The 27491-nt window shown below is 51.4% G+C and overlaps 6 protein-coding genes across 6 annotated transcripts; 4 read left to right on the top strand and 2 right to left on the bottom strand.

Annotated features, from left to right (window-relative positions):
- The first annotated feature begins 298 nt into the window (after positions 1-298).
- On the top strand, positions 299-6461 carry COCSADRAFT_153586 (uncharacterized protein). Its single transcript, XM_007707171.1, has 2 exons — positions 299-459; positions 524-6461. The coding sequence occupies exons 1-2, from the start codon at positions 395-397 to the stop codon at positions 6090-6092; spliced, it is 5634 nt and encodes a 1877-aa protein (XP_007705361.1). The 5' UTR covers positions 299-394; the 3' UTR covers positions 6093-6461.
- A 253-nt stretch (positions 6462-6714) lies between these two features.
- On the top strand, positions 6715-8409 carry COCSADRAFT_153583 (uncharacterized protein). The gene is made up of 3 exons (XM_007707170.1): positions 6715-7068; positions 7122-7763; positions 7820-8409. Exons 1-3 carry the CDS (start codon positions 6946-6948, stop codon positions 8156-8158), a joined length of 1104 nt encoding a protein of 367 aa, XP_007705360.1. The 5' UTR covers positions 6715-6945; the 3' UTR covers positions 8159-8409.
- Positions 8410-9941: 1532 nt separating this feature from the next.
- On the top strand, positions 9942-12054 carry COCSADRAFT_41454 (glycoside hydrolase family 72 protein). Its single transcript, XM_007707041.1, has 3 exons — positions 9942-10323; positions 10377-11037; positions 11094-12054. Exons 1-3 carry the CDS (start codon positions 10218-10220, stop codon positions 11689-11691), a joined length of 1365 nt encoding a protein of 454 aa, XP_007705231.1. The 5' UTR covers positions 9942-10217; the 3' UTR covers positions 11692-12054.
- A 5358-nt stretch (positions 12055-17412) lies between these two features.
- Positions 17413-17905, bottom strand: COCSADRAFT_261431 (uncharacterized protein). The gene has a single exon (XM_007707169.1). The coding sequence runs from the start codon at positions 17769-17771 to the stop codon at positions 17520-17522; it is 252 nt and encodes an 83-aa protein (XP_007705359.1). The 5' UTR covers positions 17772-17905; the 3' UTR covers positions 17413-17519.
- Position 17906: 1 nt separating this feature from the next.
- COCSADRAFT_348312 (uncharacterized protein) lies at positions 17907-19162 on the bottom strand. Its single transcript, XM_007707168.1, has one exon. The coding sequence runs from the start codon at positions 19140-19142 to the stop codon at positions 18336-18338; it is 807 nt and encodes a 268-aa protein (XP_007705358.1). The 5' UTR covers positions 19143-19162; the 3' UTR covers positions 17907-18335.
- Positions 19163-21557: 2395 nt separating this feature from the next.
- On the top strand, positions 21558-24254 carry COCSADRAFT_165138 (uncharacterized protein; the record flags this gene model as incomplete). Its single annotated transcript, XM_007707167.1, has 1 exon — positions 21558-24254. The coding sequence occupies one exon, from the start codon at positions 21558-21560 to the stop codon at positions 24252-24254; it is 2697 nt and encodes an 898-aa protein (XP_007705357.1).
- Positions 24255-27491: the final 3237 nt, after the last annotated feature.

Raw genomic sequence — 27491 nt, 5'->3', positions numbered from 1 at the left:
CACGGAGGTGACACGCATTAGTCCTGGGTGCCATTGCAGGGCAAGAAAATCACGGCAGTTGGGCAGGGTGTGCTGCACACATGTACAATACACAGGCAACGGAATGCGACTATACTGCATGACACTGCACTACACTTCACTACATTGTGCCGGCGTGTTGAGACGAAAGCATGCCATGGCCATGTGTAATGTACGTAGAGGGCAAAGTTGGGTGGTCCTGATCCCTGCACGTGCTAGCCCGACTTTCGCGTGAGCTTTAGGTTTGGCGACTGCAGACATTCCATACAGACATTCACGTCGACGCCAAACAGACGGCCATTGCCCACCCGCGCCCCAACACCCCCTTCATGGCCTTTGGCTAGCTGGCCTACACGTCGCGCACCCCAGCGCAAACATGGCCCCCCTTCAATCGCCCGACTTCGACCTGGCAAAGTGCCTCAACGGCGAGCAGCAGCTGGTGTATGTTTACCGCCTCGCACTCTTTCTCTCCACCACCCACCACCCTTCTAACACACTCTTCCAGCACCTGGGACGTCGCATACCGCGCCCTCTGTGACCCTGCAACCGCGTCCAAAAGCGACGCCCTACGCGCCTTCCTCTCCACCAAGGAAAACATCGACACCCTCACCCACCCATGGCGGCCCTTCCCAGACCCGTCGTCGCAGGAAAAGTCAAAGTTTGAATCCAAGACAGCGCCCATCAGCGTCACTCCCGCGCAAAGCGACCACTATGATGTAGAGGAGATCAAAGAAGACAGCCTGTGGCTGGCCAAGGAAGCGCAAATCTCAGAATACGCAGCCTTGCAGCTTGTTGTGCAGGAATGGCAGGGTCGCCCTGCCGCCCAGCTGCTGAGTGGCCTGACGGAAGAGGAGGCGCTCAGTGTGCAAGACGCGGCCGGAATCGCCAACCTAGGCGCCTCGACTTTTGTCCCAAACTCGTCCCTCCTCGCAACACCGCTCGCTTCCAAGACCGCCCACCTCGATACGAAGAACCAGCGCCGTCTGCACATCCTCGACATCTACCACTCGACCTGTGCCTCCATCATTCGCATAAGCCAGCTTCTGGTCTCGTGGGGCTGCGCATCCAATCTGCGCAATCAGACCATATATGGCACCGAATACCTCAGCATTGGCGCCGGATGGATTGAAGAGCTCGGCCAGACTATCGCGGCAGTACAGGACGGATCCTCGGGGGGAAAGGCGCTAGACGAATGCCTCAAGGCATTTTCAAAGAGATGCGAGTCCTTGGATACCGGCTATGCGTGGAATGTGGATGATTCAATACTCGAAGCAGCATCCGAGAAGTGGGTCGTTGCCCAAACCACCGAGTTGCTACACATTCTCCACTTGGCACTAGTACATGCCGATTTGGTTGCAAAAGACTTCCTTCCGGCCGCCACGATTGAAGACTGGCTCAAGGCCTTTAGTTTCCGCGGCTTCTTTCGTGAATTCCCCGCAGTCACCGCTCGCCAGGAGCCTCTTATCCCCGTCATTCAACTCTTGACTTCACTCATGTCCCTGACTATCTTGAAGGTCGACAAGATTATGGACGATCTCGAATCTGGCGATTGCAACACCTGGCATTCTTCGTCGTACATCTTAAACACCAATGTTGTGGAGACCATCACGACCATATTCGGAGAGGCCAAGGTATTGGGTGCCAGTCCTGCCACACCACCCATGTTTGCCTGGGCCCTCGTAACGTGGAAACTTACGAGCCGTGCGAGCTACGAGGAACAAGAGCGCGACCGTCTCCTCGAATCATCAAATGGCATCGGAAACACCGAATCCGAGCCCTCATCCCTTGAGGAGGCTGCTTTGGTAATTACAAAACTCGAGAACCACGAGCTGTTCGACGGCAAGATGCCATACGAAGACCTTGCTACCGTCAGCTCAGCAGCAGGTGTCCTAGCCATCATCAACCAGCTTGTCGAAGCCAGTCTCCCTGCGTTCGGCACGTCCATTGATCGGATATCTCAGGACAGAGTTCGATTGCTGTTCCTTCACGTAGTTCGCGCTGCTGTTGGGAGCGAGATTGTTGCATATAGTCCAGATCTCATTGTCACAACGTACACTATTCTGGCTGGCGATAGCACGTTTCGCCGGTGGGACAATGGTCAATTCTCCCGACATGCCGATCCGATTGTGGCATACTTCCTTGAGGACGAATACATCCTCAGGCCGATGTTGCTCAACGAAGCCCGTTTGCGATATCCCTATGAGATGACACCATTTCTGAAATTCTGCAGCGCATTGACTCGTGGAGATAAGACGATGCAGAACGGCATGCCTTCGTTTGTTGATAAGCTTGCGAACCACAACCGCTTGATGCAACGCCTTCCAGATGGATTCCGTGACTACCAGCTAACGCGTGAAGAGGAGAATGCCAATTGGGTAGAACTTACCGCTGATCTCCCCTTGTTTTCTTCTGCAGGCTCATCCACTTTTGGTGCCCAGCGTCGCTTGATGGCCTCGGGCACTTTCAGAAACGCACACGGCTTCTCCACTATTCCGGCTGGCACAGAAGGCATTATAGTTGACGACAATTCACAGCCATATGTAGCTGTCTGGCATCACCAGCACTCTACCTTGTCATATCTTGTCGAACTTCTCTCGACATATCCCGTCGGAAGCAGCAAAGTGGAGACTGCTACCCAGCAACCCGCGTCTCGTGAGAGTGTCGTAGAAATCATTGGCCTTTTTGCTGACCTGATACACTCATCCTTGCACTCGTCCGAGGGTATCTGCTCACCTGAGCTTCTAGAGGCAATTGGTATCGGAGCTGAGGGTAGTGTAGACACTATTAACATTGTGCTCGCTATTTTCGAAGAAGAACTCTTATATCTCTGTCAGGAACCCAGCAACGAGGTATCTTTGGAGCTATTGGTCAACTGCACTCATTTCTTAGAAGCTTTGGTCATTGTTTCCCCTCAAAGAGTATGGCCATGGCTCGCCAGGAGCAGGTTATTGGAGGGCGATGGCAACGGAAGCTTGGCAACCATCCTAATCAGCACTGAGATGGTTCTTGGACGATACGACTTCCTTCTTGGATGTATTCGACTCTACAAGGGTCTTGTCAAAGATGCTGTCGATCGATCGGTGTCCCGCAAAGTTCCCACAAAGGCGCTCAGTCGGTTCAATGCATCGGCTCCCGCCGACAGCGGTACTTCGGACAAGATTATGAGCACCATTCTGTTCACTTTTGGTCGCACTCTTGCCAGTATATACGAGAACTCGCTCAACTGGAAGTACTCGCAGCTGGACCACCGTCCCGAAATCAACACTGCCATTTGCGAAGTCTTTACCACAATCTTGAGTCTTGCATACAGCGTAGACGATGCGCCAAAGCTGTCTACCAAGCTCACGAAATCGATTGCACCTATCGCTGAATATCTCACTCAACTCTATCTTGCTGGCTCCGACACCAACCTGCCTACAAACCCGCTCATGACATCTTTGATCATCGGGGTCAGCCCCAACGACAACACCTTGCTCACAACTTCAGGTGCACTATGGACTCAACAGACCCAAAGCACCTTGGCATTCGCCGACCTACTTGTCCGAATTGCTATGCTACTTAACAAGCCCTGGACCCATATGGAGCAACAGCTCTTTAAAGCAACACCATTACTCGCCCGACTGTACGCCACGAGTGACAAGTGGAAGTCCCAGGTTGTGCTGTTGTTGGAAGCTCTGGTCCGTGGCGCGGTCCGTGTTACCACCCAAGAAGATTCAGAAACGGCCGACAAGAAGACTGAGCAGCGAGAACCGCCTTCGCTACTAGGCCATTTGGGGCCACGAACTGCGAAGAACTTCCTCAGTGTGCTTTCTCGACTAGATGAGCCACTAAAGATCGTGGACATCCAACGGAACGTGTGGAACTTACTTTCAGCTGTAGTAACGTGCAAGCAGCAGTGGTTCTCTCTGTATTTGCTTACCGGAAGCACTCCACGAGAAACCATTCGAAGCAAAAGAAACGTGGCCCAGGATTCAAGGAACAAAGCCCTGCTCACACGAGCTTTCGATGCATTGTCTAATATGACTCTCCCAGAAAAGGAACCTGCTGGCGTTTCATGGCCGCTATTTACAGCCATGCTCGAGTTCGTTTCTTCAGCGCAAAACAACTGGTCATGGGCAATGGGCGACTTACGGCAGCGTAAGGACTTGATTCAGAAGTTGCTCACATTCCTCAAATGGATGGCAAAGCAGTCTAAACAACCGCGAATGAGCAGCAATGAAGAGACACTGGAGCGATCGTTCCAAAACAAGTTCGCATCTCTCGCCTGTGAGGTCATTGCCATGTACCTTCATAGCTCGCGCCAGGTCGGTGACATTACCGTACTGAAAGATATCGTTCCCAGCTTGACGTACTTGGAAGATACCGCTTTGGATCTGCCATCTTACAGTACGTCGCTGCACGGATATTTGAAGCAGAACCTGGAGCAACAGTACCCTGGTGTCTCTCTAGCAAACCTCAAGCGGACCACTTTGTACCCTGAGACCTTTGGACGGGCATTCTTCTATGACATTGATCTTGCTCAGCAACTCCTGGGTTTCAACAGCAAGTGGGCTGGCCCTAGGGAGGGCACGGGTTTCGCATCTGAAGTCGAGAAGGCAAACTACAACCTAGGACTCGTAGAATCCCAAGTCTTGTTACTTCACGGCTGGAAACTGTTGGCTCTGGAGCTTAGCCAGGTGGTAGCAAAGGACGAGCGAATCGTCAAGGTCCTCATCGGTGTTGTTCAAAAGTGCATGGCTGCCAATACCCAGTCAAACCTCCCGGAAGCATTGTTTGGTCAGCTCATGGTTGTGCGAGCGGATCTGGCATTTGCTTTACTGAAGAAACTCGTAGAGGCTAAGGTCCGAACTACAGAAGCGCGTCAATTGCTCAGCCCAATATGGAGCGCCATTCGCGCCTCTACTCCGGACTTCGATAGTGTCTTCTCCAGCGACTCGGTCCATTACTACCGGTCCTTGCTACGGATCCTCTACCTCGCTCTTCACTTCCATCTGATTGAGGATACCGACCAGTCTAGCGATGCCTCGTTCCGCTCAAGCTTCCGTGGCACTATGCCGAGCAGTCACAACAGCTACACTGAACCCATTTCCACACAGCTTCTCGAAATTCTGACCGATACAGTAGCCAAGGGGTTCCGTAGCTTGGCCACACAGCTACACGCGGAACCCTTGTCCGTCTTGCCATCAGACTTTGCTCTTCTTACCGCGCTGCTACAGCGCATCATCGCGATACCAGAAATGTCCAAGTGGCAGCAACAAGCAGCGCTTCTCTTTGCAAACAACAACACAGTACGCTACGCCACCAGCCTTTTTTCCTGGGCCGATCGCCTAGCAATATCACACAACGGCATAGACGATCCTATCTACGGCGAGCTAAGCATCCTCTTCTTGCTCTCGCTATCCAGTATTCAAGCTCTAGCTGAGACCATGGCTGTTGAAGGTATCCTCAGCCAACTCAACACTGCAAACATTATGAACTACTACCGTCGAGTAAACGGTACTGGTCCCTTTGACAGCCCGGTTCGCATGTACTCTGTCTGGACCAAGGGAATCCTTCCCCTCTGCCTCAACCTCCTCTTATCCGTCGGGCCCCCCATTGCTGGTGAGATTTCCTCATTCCTCAACCAATTTCCTGAACAGTTGGCCCGCTCGGCATCAAGCATCAACTCGTCGAATTCATCGTCTCGTCTCGCAGCCAACAGCAACAAGGTCACGCTTTCTGTAGCGTCTGAAATACACAGTTTGGCCCTTATCGCCGCGATCCTAGAAAACGTGCGCAAACAAGGGCCTAAGCTAGGTATTCAGGCCAACGAAGTGGCGCTTTTGGAATGGGAAAAGGATGCCGTCAAAGAAGATGTTGAGAGTTGGTTATCGCGTAAGAGCGCGCTTAGAGAACGTCTTGTTGCGGTTGATGAGAAGGAGTTGGACATGTTGAATCGCGCCAAGGGCAAGGGAGAGGATGCGCCGAGTGAGTTGGAGGAGAGAGTCGTAGCTGAGCTCGAGGATGCGAGGACATGTATGGTTGGGGGCGCGAACGGTAGTGGGGGCAGTAATGGGGACAGTACAAGGAAGTAGAAGGGACTTGCTAAAGTGGTTTTGTAATGTTTTTCCTTTTGACTACCGTAGGATATGGGAAAATGTGGGCCTATGCACTTTCTGTTCTTTTTGATAGAAAAGAAATGATGGTGGTTTTCCTTTACTTTTTGGAGGGTTCGTGCTTTTCCCTTTTGCGCAAGGTCAGGTACCAAAAAAGCAGGCGCATAACTCTAGGATTCTTTGCATATCGCTTCGAAGCTGAACAATTGAGGATGTTGCACATGGACAAGAGCTTTCGGTAATAAGGTTCGAGATACTGAATCGCCTTGTAGATTACCTAACAGAGATGGATTGGGTGATCAGCGTTACGTCACATGTCAGACTCTCAAGATAGGTCCAAGAACAATGATCGTAAGACTGTGGCCTCAATGTGTGCGTTGTCTCAGAAGCATAGTAGCACGCTAAATCTGCCAAAGGCATATGTGTGTGCATTCGCATTGCGGTCGCAACGTGCAGATGTCACTGGGGGAATGTTGGAAAGAGAGCATGCCTCGGGAGTTTGCCTGTTCCCGTCACATTGGTGACGTGACTATGCGCGGCTCAGAAGGCTGGGCGGGTTCAACAGGGTCTCGCAGTCATTTAACTTCCTGGCCTCCCCACAACAAAACAAGCTCGCGACAGGCTCGAGATAATTGTTGTTAAGCCCTCGAGTCGATTACATCTTGATTCTTAAGCTGTCAGCTTCGGCTTATACAAGCATCGCAAGGCAGCCAAGCCTGCACCCCAACGGCACTTCTCTTCCGTAGCTTCCGCGGTTGTTCTTTCAGCTCCACCGCGGCATCCCGAAACCATCGCTTCTCCTCGCTACCAAGCTACCCCAGCAATCTCCGACATGTCGCAGAATTACCAGCAATACGGTGGGAATCCCTACGGCCAGGCCGAAGAATACGGTGCGCATTCGAATCCATACGGCGGGAGCGGCGGCTATGGCTCGTCCAACCCATACAGCGGAGGTGTAAGTAGTCGCATCCCATAACACGACAAGACAAGACTAATACGACAGCATAGTATGACGAGCCGCAACAGCAGCTAAACCCTCCAGCACCTCTCCAGCGCCATGGCGAGTCCAATTACTCGCAGCCGTCGCAATATTCGCAGGCTGGTGCCTTGAGCCCAGCGCAAACGAATGGGCAAAACGTCCCTCATACAGACGTGCCCCTCAACGGCTTGCCTGGCCAAGGCAACACCATCGAGGCGCCCGGGTCCCAGCCTTTGAGCCGAGATGATTTCTTCACGCGCATTGAAGGCGCAAAGCAGCGCATCGGTCAGCTTACTTCGGACATCCAAGCTATTGCCAATATTCACCAGCGCATGCTCTCCTCGCCCGACAACCGCTCCAGTGCCGAACTCGAGGCCATTGTAACCAACACGCAGATCAGGAACACACAAATCAAGGACGAGATCAAGTTTCTGGAGAAGGACGCCTTGCGCGACCCCAATGATAGGACAAAGAGGTCTCAGGTCGAGGCGCTCAAAAGGACCTTCAAGAGCCAGCTCGAGGACTTTCAGAAGGAGGAGGCTGATTATTCCAAGAGGTACCGGGAGGCTATTGGAAGGCAGTACCGCATCATCAACCCAGATGCTACGGATGCCGAAGTCGAAGAGGTAGCCAATGCCGACTTGGGCGACGAGGGTATCTTCACCCAAGCTGTAAGTGCAAACCAAAAGCCGCATAGCAAGATATGCCCCAATTAACATATCAACAGCTCAAATCAAACCGCAGCGGCCAAGCAGCAAGCGTCCTCGGCGCCGTCCGCGCCCGCCACAACGACATCCAGCGCATCGAAAAGACAATGAGCGAGCTCGCCCTCCTCTTCACCCAACTCAACGAGCAAGTCATGTACCAAGAACCGCAAATCCAGCAAGCCGAGCAGCAAACCGTTCAGGTCAAAGACGACACGGAAAACGCAAACAAGCAGCTAGAAGAGGGTATCAAGTCTGCGAGGCGCGCGCGGAAACTCAAATGGTACATTCTTCTTACTGTCATTGCCATTCTGTGCGTTATCGCGCTCGTGCTGGGACTTTACTTTGGACTGAAGAAGTGAAAAAGAATTAGGTAGGATAGCAGGTGTACTAGGGGGTATATTGGTGATGGCGGTGATAACGTATGTACATAACGGGCTTATGGGAATGGGAATGGGGGATATGAGGGAATGAGGTATGAATGGGTATGGCTATGGCTATGGGATAAATGCTGAGGGGCTTATATGGTTCCTTTTTTAACCCTTTTTTTATTTCTTATATTAACTATAATAATAAAGTAATTAATTCTGAGATGACGACAATACGATGTCACGTCTGTGCTGGGTGCTGTGTAGAGCGAAGAGATGCGAATCGTGGGTATCCGGTAACAAGTTGAATAACTACTCGTGATAGGGAATGTGAAGACTAACATAAATCTAGTACTCGTTCGTTTGTCGATGGAAGCGCTGTAGGTGGGGTTCCAGAAATTGTAGTATGGACATATATAGGATCCGATGACCACATGCTCTCTCTATCTCTCTCTTGCAATAACACTAGGTGTAGACGATTAAGGCGAAAACACGGTTACGAGATTATTAAAACGAGGGAGGCGCATGGCGATAGTTGCATGGCAATAGTTGCACCGATAGTGTGGTGGAAGACACGAGGTGGCGCTTGTCGTATTTTAGTAGCAGTCTAGTTAGTGGCGGGGAACGAGTGGCTATTTTTGGGTCGCTTGGGGAAGCGGCGGTGGCGAGGTCGCGTGTGGAAGCGGTGGTTTTTTTTGGGTAGGGTCGTGTGGCTGTGTGTTTTTGGTGGGATTGAGGATACGATGTGGGATCATTAATGGTGCTATCGCATGTGACGATGGATTCGGGGGGTGTTTGGTACGGGAGTGGTCCTTGTGCGTGCAGTGAGGTTATAGATGACCATGCCAAAATATTCGACAACGGGTCTTTTCTAGCGCAAAAGCTCGACGTAGAGATATGCATCTAGTTTATGGAGGTATTTGATAGCCCTGTCCAAATGCGAAGGGTCGTATGCACGTGTACACTACTTACCTTGCCATGTGCAGAAGTGCCGCATTTCTCATCACAGCTCGTAACACCCCCCCCCCCAACCCTATAGTTTAAAATACGGATAGTCAGGGACGCTCAATGCGGCTTCAAATAAAACACGATGACGAAAGGCACCGCATCGCAAGAACCACTGAGCATCATTCGATCAGCAACAAAAGTGGATCTCGACGTATGGAAGCTGAAACCAAGCATATCGGTGTTTTGGCACCTTCCCACAGCAGGCAAAAAATAAGTGTTCCACGACCCAGTTTGCAAGTTGCATGATTACATGCAGGTAATTTTCATTGACATCGGGAACATGTCATCATTTCCCGATGCATTCGTGCAGAAAAATGCTACTAACAAGCCCTCCGGTGTTTTTTCCCAGGAAAGCTAATCTCGGGCCCGAGGGAAAATGGCGCCAGGTAGGGTGACGACAATACAAGGGGGAGGGTAATGCCTGCATAGTGTATTCCGATCGGCCGTTGCAACAACAAAAAAGGTGGGGAGGAGATATGTAGTCGACAACAGAGAAGTGATTGACGTACAAACGCGTGTCTCGTTCCCACTCTTTTTTTTTGGTCATAGGGAGAAGGATGACGGGCAGTCGATCCAAGCATCGTTGCCACGGCTTGGAAGAGCTTACTGGGGGCCCTAGTCTGCGCTTGAGTGAATCTTGGCGCCTTAGTCAGGGGTTGGCGTTTTCTGTAACGGGCTCATATGGCCAATCAGCGGGGCCAGACGTATGTCCCACTAAAATTGGACGCGTCGCCTTCTGCGTCTGTCACTGTCTGGGGCTGGCGCCAGTGGTATTAATCTTGTTTGTGGACTTTCCTCCCCCCGTCCTTGTTCATTGATAACCCTTCATTGTGTCTGTCGCTTTCTCTCTAGCTACAACCACCTTTGTTTCTTCCCTTTTCACTTTCACCTAATTTCCATTGCAACTTCGTACACTCGTTTTATACGGGAGTTGCTTTTGCTCGCTGTATCCCCGACTACGCTTTCCTCCTCTGCACTCGCTTGCTTTCTCTATTGAACTGAAAGACCATTCGTAATCCGCATCATCCGCCACAAATTTAGCATCATGAAGACCTACATCTTCGCAGTCGCTCTAGCGGCTACTGCTGCTGCCAAGCCGACAGAGCAGAAGCGTGCTTCCAAGATCACCCCAGTGACCGTCAAGGGAAACGGTATGTCATTCTTTGGGGATTGAGCCATCGCTGCGATTGCTGACTGAAGCTAGCTTTCTGGGCCGGCAACGAGCGCTTCTACATCCGTGGTGTTGACTACCAGCCCGGTGGTGCATCCGACGCAAAGGACCCCATTGCTGATGAGGAGGGCTGCAAGCGTGACATCTCCAAGTTCAAGGAGCTCGGCATCAACACCGTCCGTGTCTACACTGTTGACAACAGTGCTAACCACGACACCTGCATGGGTCTCCTCGCCGACGCTGGCATCTACCTGGCTCTCGATGTCAACACGCCCAAGTACTCGATCAACCGTGCGAACCCTCAGAAGTCGTACAACAAGGTCTACCTCCAGAGCTTGTTCGCTACCGTCGAGATGTTCTCCAAGTACGACAACACTCTGTTGTTCTTCTCTGGCAACGAAGTCATCAACGATGACAAGACGACTGACTGCGCTCCTTACGTTAAGGCCGTCACTCGTGACCTCAAGTCGTACATGAACGCCCGTGGTCTCCGCAAGGTCCCCGTCGGCTACTCCGCCGCCGACGTTGAGTCCAACCGCTACGAGATGGCCGATTACATGAACTGCGGCGACGACTCTGTCCGCAGCGACTTTTTCGGTTTCAACGACTACTCCTGGTGCGATCCCTCTTCGTACCAGACGTCTGGCTGGAACATCAAGGTACAAAAGTTCGCCAACTACAGCATCCCCATTTTGTGAGTTCCCCTTTACACATAAAACAAGCACCAGCATTTTCTAACATTACGAAAAGCCTCTCCGAGTACGGCTGCAACACCAACACGCGCAAATTCGAAGAAGTAAAGGCTCTCTACGATCCCAAGATGACCAAGTCCTACAGCGGCGGTCTCGTCTACGAGTACTCGCAAGAAGAGTCCAAATACGGCCTCGTCGAGATCAACGGCGGCTCGGTCAAGGAACTCCCCGACTTCACCGCCCTCAAGTCCGCCTTCGCGGGTACCCCCAACCCCACCGGTGACGGCGGCTACCTCGCCAACGGCCAGGCATCGCAGTGCCCCTCTCAGTCCAAGACCTGGGATGTTACGCTCAAGAGCAACGAGTTGCCCAGCCTGCCTGATGGTGCCAAGGATTTCTTTAACAAGGGCGCTGGTGATGGTCCTGGTCTCAAGGGTGACGGTTCGCAGGATGCGGGTTCTTCCACCCCGGATATTGGTGATGCGGGCGCCGGTGCTGTTACCTCTGGAGGCAAGACGCCTACTTCTTCGGGCTCCCCCGCCAACTCTCCTGGCGCGGCTGCTAATGTGCGTCCTATGAGCTTTGGTCTTGCGCCCATTGTCTGCGGTGCGGTTGTGCTTGCCTCTTCGCTTTTCGGTGGCGCACTTGTTTTGTAAGCTATTTTACAACACTTTGCCGGCCTTTTCTCGAGCCGAGTTATTATATCAAAACTCAAGTTTTCTACTACTACACCTTTTTTGGGCGCGCGCTCCCATAGATTATTTCATCGTCTAGACCCGTTTCTTATAAAGAAATGGCTCGCGGATCAATGTAGTGCAACGACCCAGTGCGGGCAACGTTTTTTTTTTAGAGTTTTTAGTTTTCAGCTATCTGGGGAATTTTAGACGTGAGAATTTTATATTCTTTGTTCAACATCATGTTATGCCAGTTCACACACACACTATGTCCTTCCCTTCCGGTCTTGCTTCTCATCGATATCAAAGCTTGTTATAGTCCCTTTTTGCATTCACATTACGGCAAGGAACATCCAAGTTTATAGAATTCCAAAACAAAACAGAATAACTACACTAAATATATATAACTATATATAGTTATACAAGATACGTATATGCGGTGGACCTTGACAGTAAGAAATAAAGTGACTTTTTCTTTAAAAGTCGTAACACATGTTTAGCCTATACAAAAAAAGAAGCACCCCGTGGTTTCAAAAAGTAGTGCATTACACGGTCTGTCAGCCGGACATATTCATGCTGTAGAAAGGAGAAGGAAGGAAGAAGGAAGGAAGGAAGGCTGAGACTCTAGCCTGGTCAGGGAAAGAGTGTCACTTTCTTGGGTATATCCTTGCCATTAATGTCCAACTTGAGACGTCTGACAGTGGAGTCCACTGTTACGACTTTAGAAAACACATGTGACCCTGATAATTCACATGGCTATGTTCAACAAGCCCAACACTCTATACGCCAGTATGTATAAGCATGAGTAGGCTAGTAAATGGTTAGAGTATTGTTTATGGCATTTGTGTGTGTGTGTGTGTGTGTGTGTGTGTGTGTGTCATCTATTTTCTAGATCTCAAAAACACCACCCATACCCACTCGTACATCAACGAGATCAGGTCGCCAGCCCTTGAACTGCACAAGTCCCCTCTTGACTTCGCGCACGCGCTCGAGGCGGTTCTTCGCTTCCTCCTCCTGCGCGCGTCTGAAAGCGTCTTCGTCGATTTCAAACTCGTCGAGGCTGCCCAGACTCTCTTGTCGCGGCTTGGGCTTGTTAGCTGCGTCGCTTCGGCGGTGGAGTGCGGGGGTTTGGCCAGTGAAGGCTGAGATGCCGGACTGGATAACATCTTGGAAAGATGAATGGGTACGGTTGGGTGGGGGTTGGCGGGAGGGTGCTCCAGAGAGGTCGATGTCGTCGAAGTTGTTGGGATCCGCTTGGTCGTCGATTGAGGGTTGCATGTCGCGGCGACGGTCGCGCCATACGCCGCGGCGGAGCTCAAAGTTTTCTTCCTCGAGTTCACGGACTTTGGCAAGGAGGCGGTCACGTTCCTCGTCCAAGAGCTCTTGGACGCTAGAGTCTTCGATGGAGCCAAGATCTGCTTTTCTGCGGCGCTGCTCTGCTTCTCGGAGACGCGCGTTCTCGTTGCTGAGACCCGTTATGCGGGTTCTTAACTCGGCGGCTTCGCGCTCAACTTTCTTGTGTTCTTGTAGACGTGCCTGGTTTCGTGTGTCGTTGTCACGATGTAGCTGTGTCAGAGTCTCAATCTTCTTCTCTAACAACTCAGCGCGTGAGACCGAGTCTGATGCCTTGCGGTTAGCAGTGCCCAGCTCAGCCTCTAGCTGCGCGATACGGGTCTGCGCGGAGTCGCGATCCGATCCATCCTTTTCTGCCTGATCACCAGCCTTATCCAAGCTCGCCTTCAACTCCTGTAGTTCCGTCTTTGTCGAACTAGCCTCCTGCTCTGCCTTCTCCACTGCGCTTTCAAGACTTGAAATCTTCGATTGGAGCTCGTTGTTCTTATTTGTTTGTTCTGACAATTGCCTGTTGAGATTTGAAATCTCAAGTTCAAGTGACTCGATAGTTGCAGACTTGGATGCAACCTGTGCATTCAGGTCGTCAATCGATGCGCTTTGGCTTGGCGATGCTGTCGCTGTACGGCGTGTGGATTTGTTGCTTTGTGATTGTGCTTGAGAAAGCTGTCTCTTGAGCGATTCGACTTCCGTTCTCTGTATGATAGGTCAGGATTGCCCTTAAAAAATTGTAGACAGCATGAGCACCTACCAGTGCGTCAGCCTCCTTGCCCTTCTCAACTGCAAGAGCAGCATCGCCTCTGCTCTCTCGAAGTTCCTCTAACTCCTCTTCGCCTTTCTTCCACCTTCTCTCATTTTCCTCAACTTCACTCGCTAGTCTTTTGTTTTCCTTCTCCAGCTCTTCAATCTTCTGCGCTTGTTCCCGGTAAACCTCACTTGTTACCCCAACCCCAGGCGACAAAGGCCCAGCAGCTCCTGAGCGATAGAACGACTCTGACCGTTGTCGCGACTCGATAGCGACTGAAGGCTTGCGACCGTGCGGCTGCTTGGGTAATTCTGAGGGCTCCTCGTCTTCTTCCTCGTCCTCGGCTGGAGGCGGAGGTACGCTGGTAGCCTCTACAGGTTCTGGTGCGACTTGCTCAGTCTTCTCTTCGGGCCTCTCTTCAGTGTTCGCGGCTTCGGTCGACGCTTCGGCTTCGGCTTCGGCGGGAGTTTCAGTCTTATCCTCCTTCTTCTTTCCGCCTTTCTTCGCTTTCTGCTTCTTTAATTGTTCATACTAACAGTGAATGGTTAGTGTCTGGCATTTAACATAGTAGCAGTATTATTGTATCTACTGTATGGGTAACATCGCGCTTAGTGACTATATAGCCAAGCACTACCTCTCAAAAGCACCAAATTCACACAAGAGAAATACCTACGCGCTTCTTCGCCGCCGCCATCTTCTCGGCCTTTTCCTTTTCTTCGTCCGCCATTTTGTGTAGAGGCTATAATATTTTGGTAGAGCGGTCGGTAAGTGGTCGCGAAGCTCGATAACTGAATGTGGGGGAGCTTGTGTATCCAGGACCCCGATGATGCCAACTTGCGCCGCAAGATTACGCTAGTCCGTATATAGAATAGCTAAATCGTCTACACTATCCTGGATAGTGAACACTACACCGTCTGCGTGGACACGTACATTCAATGAATACTAATTCAAGATACTCTGTGACATTGGAAGGCTTAGTGTCAGTTACACTTTGGAAATCTCAACATGATATTTGGTAGCTGTTGTCGAACGACAAGTTGCTATTTGTATTCGCAATCGTAGCATATATTGCACGCTATTCATCTGAGTTCTTTCAAATGACTGTGGTCGAATAGTTTGTTGCCCATACGTAAAGGGTAAGTTCAGAATTTGCTCTCAGGGGATATTCTTGTGTAGTCCTATGTCAACGAGCAATAAATAGTGTATACTGAGTGACGTTACTCAATCCCCATCGAATGCGAGCTTAACCTTCGTTCTTCTCATGAAAACTTAGTACATCAATAATCAACAATTTTCGTAGTCATCTGGCATGCTCGTTATATAATTACATCTGTTGCCATGCTAGTGATGAAGCTCTGGTCTGGAAATCATGCTTTTTACAAACGACACTCTCGTGTGTCTATGTGACACTGGAAGTCACGCATTTAGCGAGAAAGAGATGACCAAGGATACCAAGCGAGACCCAGTTTCAATAGTGGTGTCGTCTTATGGGTATAAGACTTGAAACTTTAGACAAGGGGGTATACCAAAAATACTAGACATAACATCATTTCCATGGATTTGCATGTAAGTAGTCAGGTAATAGAGGCCATGTATAGTTCTTCACCACCTAGTCTCCTCGTATCTTTGTCTAATTCATGCAATGTTTTTTTCTTTCACGTGTGAATGCAACCGAAGCACTGGTATCCCAGAGCCTTGTATCCAGCAACGTTATCAAACCTACCATTGTTTGATTAATCCGTCCCAAAGATCAGTTTGTAAAAAAAACTCTCGTTCACAGTAAGAGCCATTGTATATCTTTTGGTTTTAGTCTCATGGCCAACACAAGTCACCCCACCTACATGTAATACACACGTGTTGCTGACCAACTGGGCTTACAATGACCCCGCGAGTGCCAGCTGAGACAGAACAGTCGGTTGTTACATAGTTGCATTAGCGCCTTCCACCACCAAGCTATAGACGCCGCTACATGCGCAAAACGCCACTACTTTCCTCGCTTAGTTGGATGCATCAGCTTGCCACGGTAGTTATTATCTTTACTACAGCGGTTGGTGGCGTTTCCGCTTGGAGCCGAGAACCGCGGCGCGCGAGCACGCACTGCCTTTGAACCAGCGCCCATAGTGGAAATTTACGTAGAGTCTGGCTATGAGCTGATTCTTATCGATAGCAATAGAGTTTTGCTGGGTCACAGGACTGCTGACTGATCGCTGATCTTCAGTAGCGACGGTGATGAGATGGCTTGATGGGTGCCAGACGGTTTGATCGCCATTGGAAACACTTGACGAGTGCCATGGCGTGACAAGTCTCCATACGCACGTAGGCTTTTACGTACTGACCCGGCGATTCATGTAGGTTGTCAGCGATTTCTGCATCGAATCAGCTTATTTCTATCCTACGCAAGTTTAGCACGACTGCACTTTCACCGGGGAAACGTATTAGGTGTAAGTCGGCCTCCATCACGCGTTCGTAGCGTCTGTTTGACTACTCCAAGTCAGGAATTTTTTGCGCACCTTAGAGCGCCTATGGTCCTCACAGCTGGATACCTTTGTCTATCAAATGCTTGGTCTCCCCTTGGGTGTGTCGATCATTGGCCTTGAATCAAGGATTGGTGGAAAGGACCCGATAACCAACCGCGACCGCGTCGCTTTGTGACGTGCGGACTGCGGTTTGCACATCGCCCATCAATAAAGATTGAAGCAATGGAAACACTATGGTATTCCTCGACATATGATGTTAAATAAGCAGAGTTCATGGACAGATCTGGCAAGTGTCTCCCGGCACGATGCATGAGGTCTAGTCATGAAAGCTGAGTGATGGCTAGAGCGTCGTGGGCTTCATGTTCCAGGTCGTCGCCAAGGTGTGAGCATTAGGCGTCGGCTCAGCCGCGTCTGGAATTAGATTCAACCAATCGAGTAATTCAAAGGAGAAGTAGCAGGATGCGACGGACGCTCCGGTGTGTGATGGCGCCCCGTGGCGTCACCTAGTTAACTGGCAGCCCGTAACTCGGATAACGTGGAATCCCAGAGTAAGAGCACGTCTGGTGATGGTTTCGCGAGCCGCGTCACCAACACCAAGAACTCGAGTTATCACGGTACTCTCTATATTTGCCGTGTTGGAGCGAGTAAATCAGCAGATATCTCAACACAAGTGCCAACATTATGCTTGGCATATTTGATCGAAATTTTGTAGAAACAGCTGCTCGTGCCTTTGGTCTAGGAATAAGCCATCAGCAAAAAACAGTCAGGCACTATCGTCGATCCACAAGTCCAGGTACCGAAGCTGTTCTTTTTTTTTTTGCTTGGCGAGTCTGGAGCTGGCGAGACAAGACGCATACAGCCATAGTTTCAGGAGCGGTGCCTGGGTGTGGGGTAGGCGCCTCTGGTTCGTCCGGAGAAAAGGTGGCCTAGACCTTGGAGTAGGTGAGCAGCAAGCACATGACGACGAACTATGGTCGATAATGCGCTGGCAGCATATCTCACTGGCTCCGAACTTGGAGAGGTAGGTTTTGTTGGGATGAAGCGTGGTTGGCTGTCCGCAACTTGGGTATGCGGCTCTGCGGGTCTCAACAGCACACTTCCTAGGTGGTGAATGGTTGGAGAGTGAATGAGTGTACGTATTGGTGTGTTCACAGCGCGGATTGGTAGAGCAAATTACCAGGCCCACCTAGCAGCGCAATCTCCCAAAATTCGCTCATAACACCCACGCTGTTGCCACGTCAAGCCGGCGCCGAGTCCTGGAGCCATGACAACGAAGAAGACGACAACGACGACGACCCGAACAACAATGACGATGATGGTGGTAAAGAAGAAAACAAGGCAACAAAAACAAAAACCGCCGTGCTCGGATCCAGTGCTTGTCCGTGATGTGGGTAAACCATGGTCAGGTGGTCTGGGTGCAAGTAAGTAAGGCGCAGCCGGTGGCTACGTGCCTGCCATTGGCCAGAGTTATCGAATTGTTCGTGGCGCATCCCCTATTCGGTAATAGGGAAAAATAGAAGCCGGAAATTGGCAATCTCGTCGTTCATCCAGCATCAAAACACAGATGAAACGAGATTCGTAATTTGTGCAATCGTGTACCTTAGGACCTTGCTGATAATACATGATACGTCAGGTATTACCAGCTTTCGCCGACAGGGCCGTCTACATGCCAACGTCTCGTTCCTTGGTCGGTTATTCAGGAGGGGCGACGTTTCGCCCCTGAGCGAGGGTTGGCGAATGTACATCGTAAAGGTCATAACATTTGTATACGTATATACGTACATAGACTGCTCAGGTACAGATGCGCAATATTGATGGGCATCAGCGGAAGATTTGAGATGCAGGTGGACGGGAGGTCGGCAGATGTAGACCAAACAGTTGCCGCGGAGGGATTTGCGACATGTGGAGAAGCACAGTGGCGGTGCAGCACCAATAAGTACTATGTACTCGCATGCGAATGCGTATGTCTGAGCTTTGCAAAAGGACACGGTAAGTCCTGAAGGTGTCTATAGCCTGTCCCGCAGCGACATACTGCTTGGCAGCCTCATTCGCAATTAGATGAATAGTCTTGGTATTTGCCGCGCACAATTTTTTCTGCTCTCTTCACCGCTGGTCATAGCAGAAAAAAAAACACTGACGCTACGTAGATTTTGCTGGCGCAGATCCATGGAGGCAATGGAAGCTACAAGGGACGCCGTTGCGGGCATTCTGCTCCACAGATCGTATTGCCAGCGCCAGACGGAACAGTGCGTATAGGTTTGGCTGCGAGGCTCATTTGAGCGCCAGCCTTTTCGGGCCAGCACGAAAAGCCGCTCACTCCGAGCATGCTTGGCAAGACTTGTTTTCTCCAAGATGACGATGACACCAACGACAGGTGGATCGTGAGAAATGAAGATGGACAAATTTTGCGGAACCTGTTTTTCAGCCCATGACAGGTGTATAGGCATGTCGAGAATAGATAGACCCTGGAGATCATTCAGATGATGCAGAGAGCGGGAGACATGGTAGTCCATGTTCATGACGTCGGAGCCAATAAACCAAATAGGAGCATGGTCCTGGTGCGAGACCGAACCCGTCCTGCGAGCACACAAACCTGGAGCGCGCGCATGGCAGCGCATAGGCGTTGGCGTGCAAAGAGTATATATATGAACAGAAGTAGCCAGGACTGGAATTGGGTTGTGTGTTGTGTGTGCGTATGTGTATATGCAGGTGTGTGTGCGACGAAATGCGAGCTGCAATTGCGCATGCAGGGTCATGCTAGCCTTGCCCTGACCCTGACTTCCTAGACGGCCGAGCAAATTTTGCAGCCATTGGAGAATCAAAAAAATAAGATGGTAGAGGCGGAAACTAGTAGGTGGCATTTCACGAACGCCAGGCTACGGTGGCCGTCCATTGAGACCGCTCAAGACACGGGTGCTTGTCCGGCTTGACACGTTGCCAAGATGCATCGTGGGGGATATCAGTAATGTAGTGAGGATCAATGTGCATAGCATTGTCGCATCGAGGGTGTACTCTATGTACTGCGTGTGTGCTCCTTTATCTTTGCATACGCACACCACCAGATTGGTCCAAAACGGGACCGCAACAGGACTGAGTCAGGATGCATCCTCGGCATGGAGAGAAGGGCAGTGCAGTGCAGTGTGTCGTGGTGTTCGGGGAGGTTGGATCTTATGTGGGATGACGGGCCAGCAACCAGCCTCGCGGAGGCAAGGCGGTGGGTGAGGTGAGATGATAAACAAAACAATGCTTGCTTCTTGGTGCTGTCATCTCATCCCACTTCTCCGCATTTCGTCTACGACTATTTATGGGTGGCGAGCACAGGCTCAGGTCGTGGATGCAAGGGGGATAGCGAGATGGCGAGGCGTCAGTGCCCCTGGCTAGTGCGGACATCAAACGAGCGTAGTCTGTCCGAGCTGCATATCGAATCCGTGCTTGGCTGTCCATCCCGGGCAGCGAGCAGCCCCCCACTGCGAACGGGTAGGATGAAACAGGCCGTGTCCATCTTCATGTCTCGAGGCGGGCAGCGAAGGAGGGCATTGCTCGCGAAACCGGGAAGGGCCAGGCTGGCGTCTGGATGGCAGGGCAGGGCAGGGCGGAGCGTCACAACGTTGGACGTGGAGGTGACAGCGGTAAAACGGGCATAGCTTGGTTGTGATTTGGCAGGTAGCCGCGCTGTCCGACTGCTAGTAGCGGGGCCATGAAGAGAGAGGTGGCAAGGCTTCAGGCTTGCGACATGCAGCCAAGACGGTGAAGGAGATGATGGCCAGGCAGAGACAGGACCATGTTTCGCACGCACCGGAGCAGCGGTCAGACGTTGAGGGAGCCGCATGCAACTGCAGCGACTGCAACGACAAGAGGAGTGGTTCGGCAGGCGAGCCAGTGCCAATGCCAATTAATGCCCGTTCCTGGCGGTATAGCAGGCCAGCCGGCTATCCAGTCAAGTGACGCAGCAGCCAAACCACCACGACGAAGCTAAGCCAGCCCCAAAGCCGCTCTAGCCAGCTGTGGCCTGGCATTGGCTCGCCGAGACGAACTGCTCCCTCGACGGCTTGCCTGGCTTGCTGGCCATGATGTGCGCCAGAGGGGGGCCTGTGACGAGCATGGGGAGGCATGGGATGTTCAGGCACAGACACAGGCGGGCGGAGAGATGTGCACAAAGAGGGCGATGTTTCTACATCTAGTACTCACTAGATACATACATATGTACGGTACTATATAATACCAAGTACAGACAGTTATGGATGCGTGGGATGATGGGATGATGGTATGATGGAGCACCACCAGGTATTACCACCGCAACCACCAGCACCAGCACCCCGCGCCGCATCGAGTAGTGAGCGACTAGGGTGCAAGGGCAAGGGCAAGTGCGTGCATTGGTGGATGCAAGTGGGTGGTGTGCAAGGGAGAAAAAGCAAGCGGGCGTGGTGGGCAGCGGGCGGGCTGGCTGGCTGGCTGGCAGACAGGAAGAGGCAGGACAGGCAGGCCGGACAGGCACGCAGGCCAGCGCGAAATGAGGAGGAGACGGAGACGAGAGACGAGCAGGTGGCATGGGATCCCTGATCCCTGATCCCTGTCACTCTGCGCACAGACGCCTGCCTGCCTGTCCTGCCTGCGCTGCACTAGGCAGGAACCACCGACAAAAGAGATGGGTTGCCCAGGTGCCCGTCTTTCGCCCACTCCGCCTATTCACCGTCAACACCTCTCCTCCCCCGCCATCCTCGCCGCACCCCCCGAACTCTCTCCCCCTCTGGAGCCCATTGTCGCTACTCACTCTCCCCGAGGCGACTCTAGGCATCTGTCCGCTCCTTTTCCCTTGCTCGTCGTTCCTTAATTCTTCTTCTTGGGTGTACTGGCTTCACTCGGTCCACCAACCAGACTCGCTCTCAACACCAACCACACCATACGCCGTCTTGTACGCACTCGCCCTCGCACCCATCGTTCTCGCGTCACGTTGCACATCGCCCTGCAATCTGCTCGCTGCCTGTGCTGATCCTCTCGCGTCAGTCAGTAGTAATCGCGCCCGCTCTTGTACCTCGAGAGCGCTTGTTTCGTCTTACGCCCATTGTGTCCGCGCCTGTAGCACCTCTGGTCTCTCTCGTCGCCCAACCACGCTGCGCCCTGCTGCATCTTCCGACTTGTCTCCGCTTTCCGCGCCCCCCAGTCTTACCTGCAGACCAACTACCATCCTGCGCGTCCGTTGGCGACACCGGCTCTGGTTTTGTCCAGCCTCATTACCACACCTCTCTGCGCCACCAAGGCCAGCTAATCGCCTAGTCATGGCTCAAACAGCGATGCCACGACACCGCGCTACACAGTCGCAGTCTGGCATTGGTGCGCCCCTGTACCAGCGTCGACATCAATCAAATGCCGGGCCCATTGAGCTTATTCCTAACCCAGAGTTCTCGTTTCCCATGCGAGACCCAGACACCGTCTCCTCAGCTCCTGCGCCAGCAAACTCGCGACCAATGTCACTACAAGCCTATCCGTCCGGCCGTAGAGGGTCGATGCCACACTACAGGCAAAAATCAATCAATGCCCTGCCAGACTTTTCCTTCAATCCTGCCGGAACACCAAAGCCCGCCAAAGAGCCCTCACCACCAGTATCACCCAATACGCTGGGTGTGCCAATATCGCCCTCGAAGCCGTCTCACGGACACAAACGCGGAGGAAGCGAATTCATTGGTGGTGACATCCGGCCTGGAGGCACCGCATTGAAAAGCAGCAGCCCTACCAAGGGCGAGGACGTTCTTCCTGCACCAAGCTCGACACTACGCCCAGGTCCTCCACCAGGCCGACGTGGACACGCTCACCGTCGTTCAGGCGCTGTTTCCTCTCATGACTTGACCTCGATTATGAGCCCTCCTGTAGCACCAGCTGGCAGCGCACCCAACACACCCTCTGAGGGCAACCCGTTTGCACCCGGTCACAAATTCAACAGGTCTATTTCTCAACCCTCGCTACGCGACCACAGGTCTGACGACGATCCGGCGCGGCCACCGTCCAGAGCACGAGTGACGTTCTCTGATAGAATCGAGACCATCCGTCCGCTCTCGACCATTTCTTCCGAGACAGAGACATCTCTGTCTACTCTCCGCGGTCATTCTGCAGCAAACAGTCTTTCGTCAATTGTTAGCGGCAACGCTCCGGCGCCTCCTCGAGCAGCACGCCCCTCGCTGAACACAGTTCAAGACGAAGATCGACCCAGCACGGCGGGCATGGTACTGGACAAGTTTATCAGCGGCAAACTGAACGGCGAGGTCCTTGAGCGCAAACGACCCGTCTCAGCAGTCTCACTAACTCCATCTGCTGCGCCCACTCCCACTCCCACTCTCAAAGCACAGGCCAAACGACGAAGTCTTTTCCACCACAAGGATACGCAAAAAGTTGATAACTCGTTTCCGACTCTTCCTACTAGCGCATCTGACCCTGCCCTCTCCAAGTCTTTCGATGCAACCTTGCCCTCACCCATGTCTGAGAACGACGAGTCTACAAAAGACTCTGGAAAACCCAAATCCGCCTCCCGCAAGGGCAGCCACAAACCCCGTAAAGTCAAGTCTTGGGCAAATTCAATCATCACTCGCAAGGGAAAGCACGGCAAGAAGTCGAAAGCACGCTCCCCGACGCCACCACCCAATGCTGTTGTTGATGATGACGAGTCGGATGAGTCAGAGGAAATTGACTTTGAGCCCAACTTTGATGAGGATACGACTGTTACAATCGTATCCCCCAGTGAAACCCCTGCGGCTCAAGTAACGGTAGATACCAGCTATGCGTCCTGGCAACCTCGCCCACTGCAACGCGTCGACTCTGACATTATGAGCCCGGTTATCGACCTGGATGCCGCGCTTGGACCCTTCAACACTCCCAACGGCTCTAGCCCCCGCATGAACCAGCGTGGATTTTCAGCGCATCGACGAGCCATGCACAGTGCTAATGGCATTGCGCCTTCGCATCGAAGGACAGAAAGCGCGCCGGAATTGGTGCCTTTCGAGAACCGATCGTCTGTCATTGCGAATACTTCGCCCATGGCTGATGTCTTTGAAGAAGAGGAGCCTGAAGACGAATTGACCATTCCCGCAAAGGCGACCAAGACAAGGCCAGCTACTGCAGACCCTTCAGAGCTCAAGATTTCGGTGGTGGAAGCCGATTCGAAACAAGAAGGGCCTGGAATCAACTGGACCTTCAAGGATGGACTTGGTCTTAACAGGAGGCCAAAAGCGCACAAGGTTGACTCCTCGGAGCCATTGTCTCCTCGGGCAACATCACCTGCTGATGACCGCACCGAGGACAATGACCCATCACCGCAGGAATCTGAACCTGTCCAAGTCGTAGAAGACTACGAGGAGCCCCGAACATCATCCCTCACACATTCTTCCGATTCCACTGTTACCGCTCAAACAACCGAAGATACACCCAAGCAACGTCAGCCTGTCATGAACTTGACACTTCCTCTTCACCAGCAGAGTATGATGACCCCCGACACGATCGCATCGTCCTTTTCATCGCCAGACTATCGGTCCAGCCAAATTTTCGATACTGAGCGTAGAGGCACTGCAACCTCTTCAATGACCGATTACCCTGTCATGCCATCTCCTCGCTTTGGCGAACCTGGTCCAGAAGTCCGCATTTCTACAGAAGTGCCGTCTTTGACATCTTCGCGGTCAACGATGACTAGTGCGATGCAGGGCGGTTTCCCACTTGTTAGCCCGCATCGATTCGGTGAGCGCACGTCGTCTCTATCTTCTGATCCCAGTGAGATGGAGTCTCGGCGTCGCAAGCGTTCCAGCATTGCGAGTCTGTCTCGTTTGATGGGCACTTCATCCTCGAACAGCGAACGCAGTAAGCTTTCGATTGAGCAACGCCCGCAATCAGAACATCGCGAGCCTTCTCGCGAAAAGAAGAAGAAGAACATCGGCAGCAGACTGAGAAAGTTCTTCCAGTACACCAGGGAACCTTCTCCATCCAAATCCTGAAACTATGTGTCTTCGCCCTCCACCCAACCAACAACGTGCGGCTGCTTCACTGCAACCGTCACCTGATACCACGATTTTATGGCCTCGCTCGAATGAGCTCGACACACCACCTTTCCCTCTCGCATGACCTCGGAGTTTAAACCAGCGAATGACTATTTAATGGCGCATAACACAACTGTGATGCATGCGTACGCGAACTGGACTTTTTCGTTTCTTTTCTCTACTTTCCTTGACTGCGGCATATTTTCTTTGTACGAACATTGGAGGGGAACGGTATCTAAGGATCTTGTGGTTCGCATTTGGAGCATGGAACTGAGACACAATCTATGGATACTTTGACTGGTCCTTTGTTTTTTATTTCCTTTGTGGCGGCTTATGTTTACCGCCCCTCGACTTTCCTTAACAATATCTAACCAACCAACAAAATGTATCAAATGGGCATTGGTTTGGCTATACCGCTTCATTGCGGATTCCCTTTACCACCACCACAACAACAACAAAATGCTCATTTGGATATCAAACATGCTGCAGCGGTTTTTGGCAGACAAACGGCACGAACGGAGTTTTTCTTCTTCACTCTCTCTACAATCGTTTTGATGAACTAGCAAGTAATATGCAGAGGGTGGCATATTAGTTGCGTGGGGGGAACTTTGAAGGTAGTGTACTTTTGACACGGAAGACCAGAAGAGAAAATAGGGCCAAATCTAGTTTAGACGAAATTTTTTTGTAACCCGAGGAGATTAGCAGCTGAATGAAAGAGAGAAAAAAGAATCAAATCAAGAATTCGAACAGTAAAAAATTCCTTGGCTCAAATTAAACTTGCGTCTCTCTTCTTCTTTCTCCTCCGCCCCATCCCGGGATATCCATTGTATACACGGTACTTGGAGTGTTTCACATCTTCTACATATCCTTCTCCCGGTAACCTGGATAAACTTCCTTTGCCGCTCTCTTTTACCGCGACCGTTTTTTTTTCTTTCATTTGCCGTCCACCCGCCCGCACGCTACCCATTTTACCCTATCCCTTGAATACCGAACGCAAGTCTCACCTTTGGGGGGGGGGGAAGAGCGATAACCAGCCAGCCCCGGGATATTATCGTCAATAAGCATGTAAGTAGAGCTAATCGGAGATCACGTAGTCTACGTTACTTTTTCTCATTTCTAGCGGAAAAGGGACCTCGTGTCACACAGAATTTCAAAAGGGATTTCTTTGGGAAATGGGATGGATGGATGGATGAAAAGTATTGTTTTGTTCTTATTTGTTCCATTTTAGCATGCTTTTTTTTGTCCGCCTTTTCTTCGCGTTACTACTACTAGGTATGTACGCGGCTGAATTCGTCCCAATCTCACCATTTCCCATTTGCCTTTTCCCAGAGAGAGAGAGAGAGAGAGAGAGAGAAAGAAAGAGAGACAGAGATGCCGCGAAATCGCGCACCACACCCGAACCCCCAATCCCCCACGAGCCGTTGGCCAGTGTTTCCAATTTGTGCGACATGGGTCCTGCATGCGTAGTAGTCCGAGCGAGCCGCCGCCGAGACCGAACGCCGCCGCCGGTTTTGCATGGTTGCACATGGTTGTGTGAGTGGGTTTCTATATGCAACCCGCCTATTGACATCCTTCCCGTGCGTGCGCGCCGGGTCTGTGTAGGTTATGTTGCGATGACAAGGTTGTGAATAGTTTGAACGCCTGTGGAAGATAAGATTGTTGCGAAGCGGGTTAATTGTTCTCAGGTAGATTAAAAAAAGTCACAACTATTATAGTTCGTTGTTCGAAAAACTTGATCATCACTACCTTTGGCAAGATTGGGGGTAGTAGGTAATTTCGTTTCTGGCCGTTCCTAAACTTGCTCTATTTTCTTGGCTGATACGCATAGTATGAGAGAGAGAGAGAAGGTGTGAGATTGGAGATATGGGGAGAAGTAAACAATGGAGGTTTTTTTCCTGTTATCCCTCATGTTTTTTCTTTCCTTGCTATCTACTAGTTACCCACATGACACCATGTCTTTTTTTTTTCTTTAATGCTCAGCTCGACAAATTGGTGAGTTTTTAATGAAATAGCGAGAGATATTAGCGTGGCCGCTTCGTTCCATATGACACTTGTTTACTACCGCACTCTGAGCGGGAATTCGGGGATCAAGGGCAAGGAAAAAGCCACACTACTACCTCTTAGAATCGCGAACAGACACAAACCGCATAGTTATTCAATGTTACATTCTCTTTCCTTCCCGTTTCTGACGCGCCGCTCGGTCCGGCCGTTCGGTCAATCGGTCAATAACACAAAAAGCGATTTATGCTTGAATCCCCACCCACCCTGGCCCACCTACACCCTCGAAGGTTCCCGCCAAAGGAAGGGATGGGTGGGTTCCCAAATTCAATTCCAACAAAACCAAGCCCGAACCGGCTTCGTCGACATACAGGGATTACCCCTTTTGAGCCCACCCAATAGCGCCGATGAACCTGTTTTCGGCGCAACGTTACAATACTTGACTATCGTGTCGGTAAAACTCCTTATAGCATATGGATGATATAGGTTATATAGTTGATTTGAGATGGGGGAAATAATAAACGTGTGCGCCGTCGTCCCCACTCCCCCCTTACTGTATTTGGGTTTCATTGGAATATTACGCAAGGTAAGGAAGTAGTGCGCGCGCACAACCTGCCATAGAGAAGATTATTCCAAGTAGTTTTTTTGCGAATTCAAAGTCAAATTTCCCATCCCTCTTCGTTTTCGGTTTTTTTTTCTTACGTGCGTTTGCGCCGTTTGCTGGGAAGACGGGGGTAAGGAGGATGTACTTACGACGGATTCACGATGCCGAATGTCCCGTATGTCAGCGGCGTTTTACGATAGAAGGGAGAAAAGAAAAGAAAGTTCGAAACTAGTCGTATGCGTGTTCCTTCGTACCGCGGGCTTCCGCGCCCAGAGTCACAGGTAGGGTCTTACTGTATTGAGGGTGTGGGTGTGGCTCGAAGGGAACGTGGTTGTGTGTTTCGGGAAGGAGGTGTGTGCGGATTGAGGCTGAGGCTTACATACTATTCCTTACGTGTGTGTATGTGCGTGCGTGACTTTGGGCTGATGCTGTAAGTTGTCGGTAACTACGAGCCGTTGATCTCGCTTACGTACGGGTTGGGCTGAGACGACGACGGCGATGACGAAGTAGGTGGTGCGTGGGCGGATTTGCATCATAGATCGGTGCAAAACATGCGCTCCTCGGGGCCGATGTACGTGTAATCATAACTAGGT

Source organism: Bipolaris sorokiniana, assembly GCF_000338995.1.
Source record: "Bipolaris sorokiniana ND90Pr unplaced genomic scaffold COCSAscaffold_18, whole genome shotgun sequence".
In the NCBI taxonomy this organism is placed as follows: Eukaryota; Fungi; Ascomycota; class Dothideomycetes; order Pleosporales; family Pleosporaceae; genus Bipolaris; species Bipolaris sorokiniana.
The sequence above is the reverse complement of the archived record's forward strand: the minus strand, read 5'-3'. Positions and strand labels throughout refer to the sequence as shown.

Excerpts from the sequence above, each read along its gene's own strand:
- COCSADRAFT_41454 (XM_007707041.1), top strand. The coding sequence starts at position 10,218 with ATGAAGACCTACATCTTCGCAGTCGCTCTAGCGGCTACTGCTGCTGCC. Across the intron at positions 10,324-10,376 it reads AGTGACCGTCAAGGGAAACG|CTTTCTGGGCCGGCAACGAG; the intron begins GTATGTCATTCT and ends GACTGAAGCTAG. Across the intron at positions 11,038-11,093 it reads AACTACAGCATCCCCATTTT|CCTCTCCGAGTACGGCTGCA; the intron begins GTGAGTTCCCCT and ends CATTACGAAAAG.
- COCSADRAFT_153586 (XM_007707171.1), top strand. The coding sequence starts at position 395 with ATGGCCCCCCTTCAATCGCCCGACTTCGACCTGGCAAAGTGCCTCAAC. Across the intron at positions 460-523 it reads AACGGCGAGCAGCAGCTGGT|CACCTGGGACGTCGCATACC; the intron begins GTATGTTTACCG and ends ACACTCTTCCAG.
- COCSADRAFT_153583 (XM_007707170.1), top strand. The coding sequence starts at position 6,946 with ATGTCGCAGAATTACCAGCAATACGGTGGGAATCCCTACGGCCAGGCC. Across the intron at positions 7,069-7,121 it reads CCAACCCATACAGCGGAGGT|TATGACGAGCCGCAACAGCA; the intron begins GTAAGTAGTCGC and ends ACGACAGCATAG. Across the intron at positions 7,764-7,819 it reads AGGGTATCTTCACCCAAGCT|CTCAAATCAAACCGCAGCGG; the intron begins GTAAGTGCAAAC and ends ACATATCAACAG.
- COCSADRAFT_261431 (XM_007707169.1), bottom strand. The coding sequence starts at position 17,771 with ATGCGCCACGAACAATTCGATAACTCTGGCCAATGGCAGGCACGTAGC.
- COCSADRAFT_348312 (XM_007707168.1), bottom strand. The coding sequence starts at position 19,142 with ATGCCACCTACTAGTTTCCGCCTCTACCATCTTATTTTTTTGATTCTC.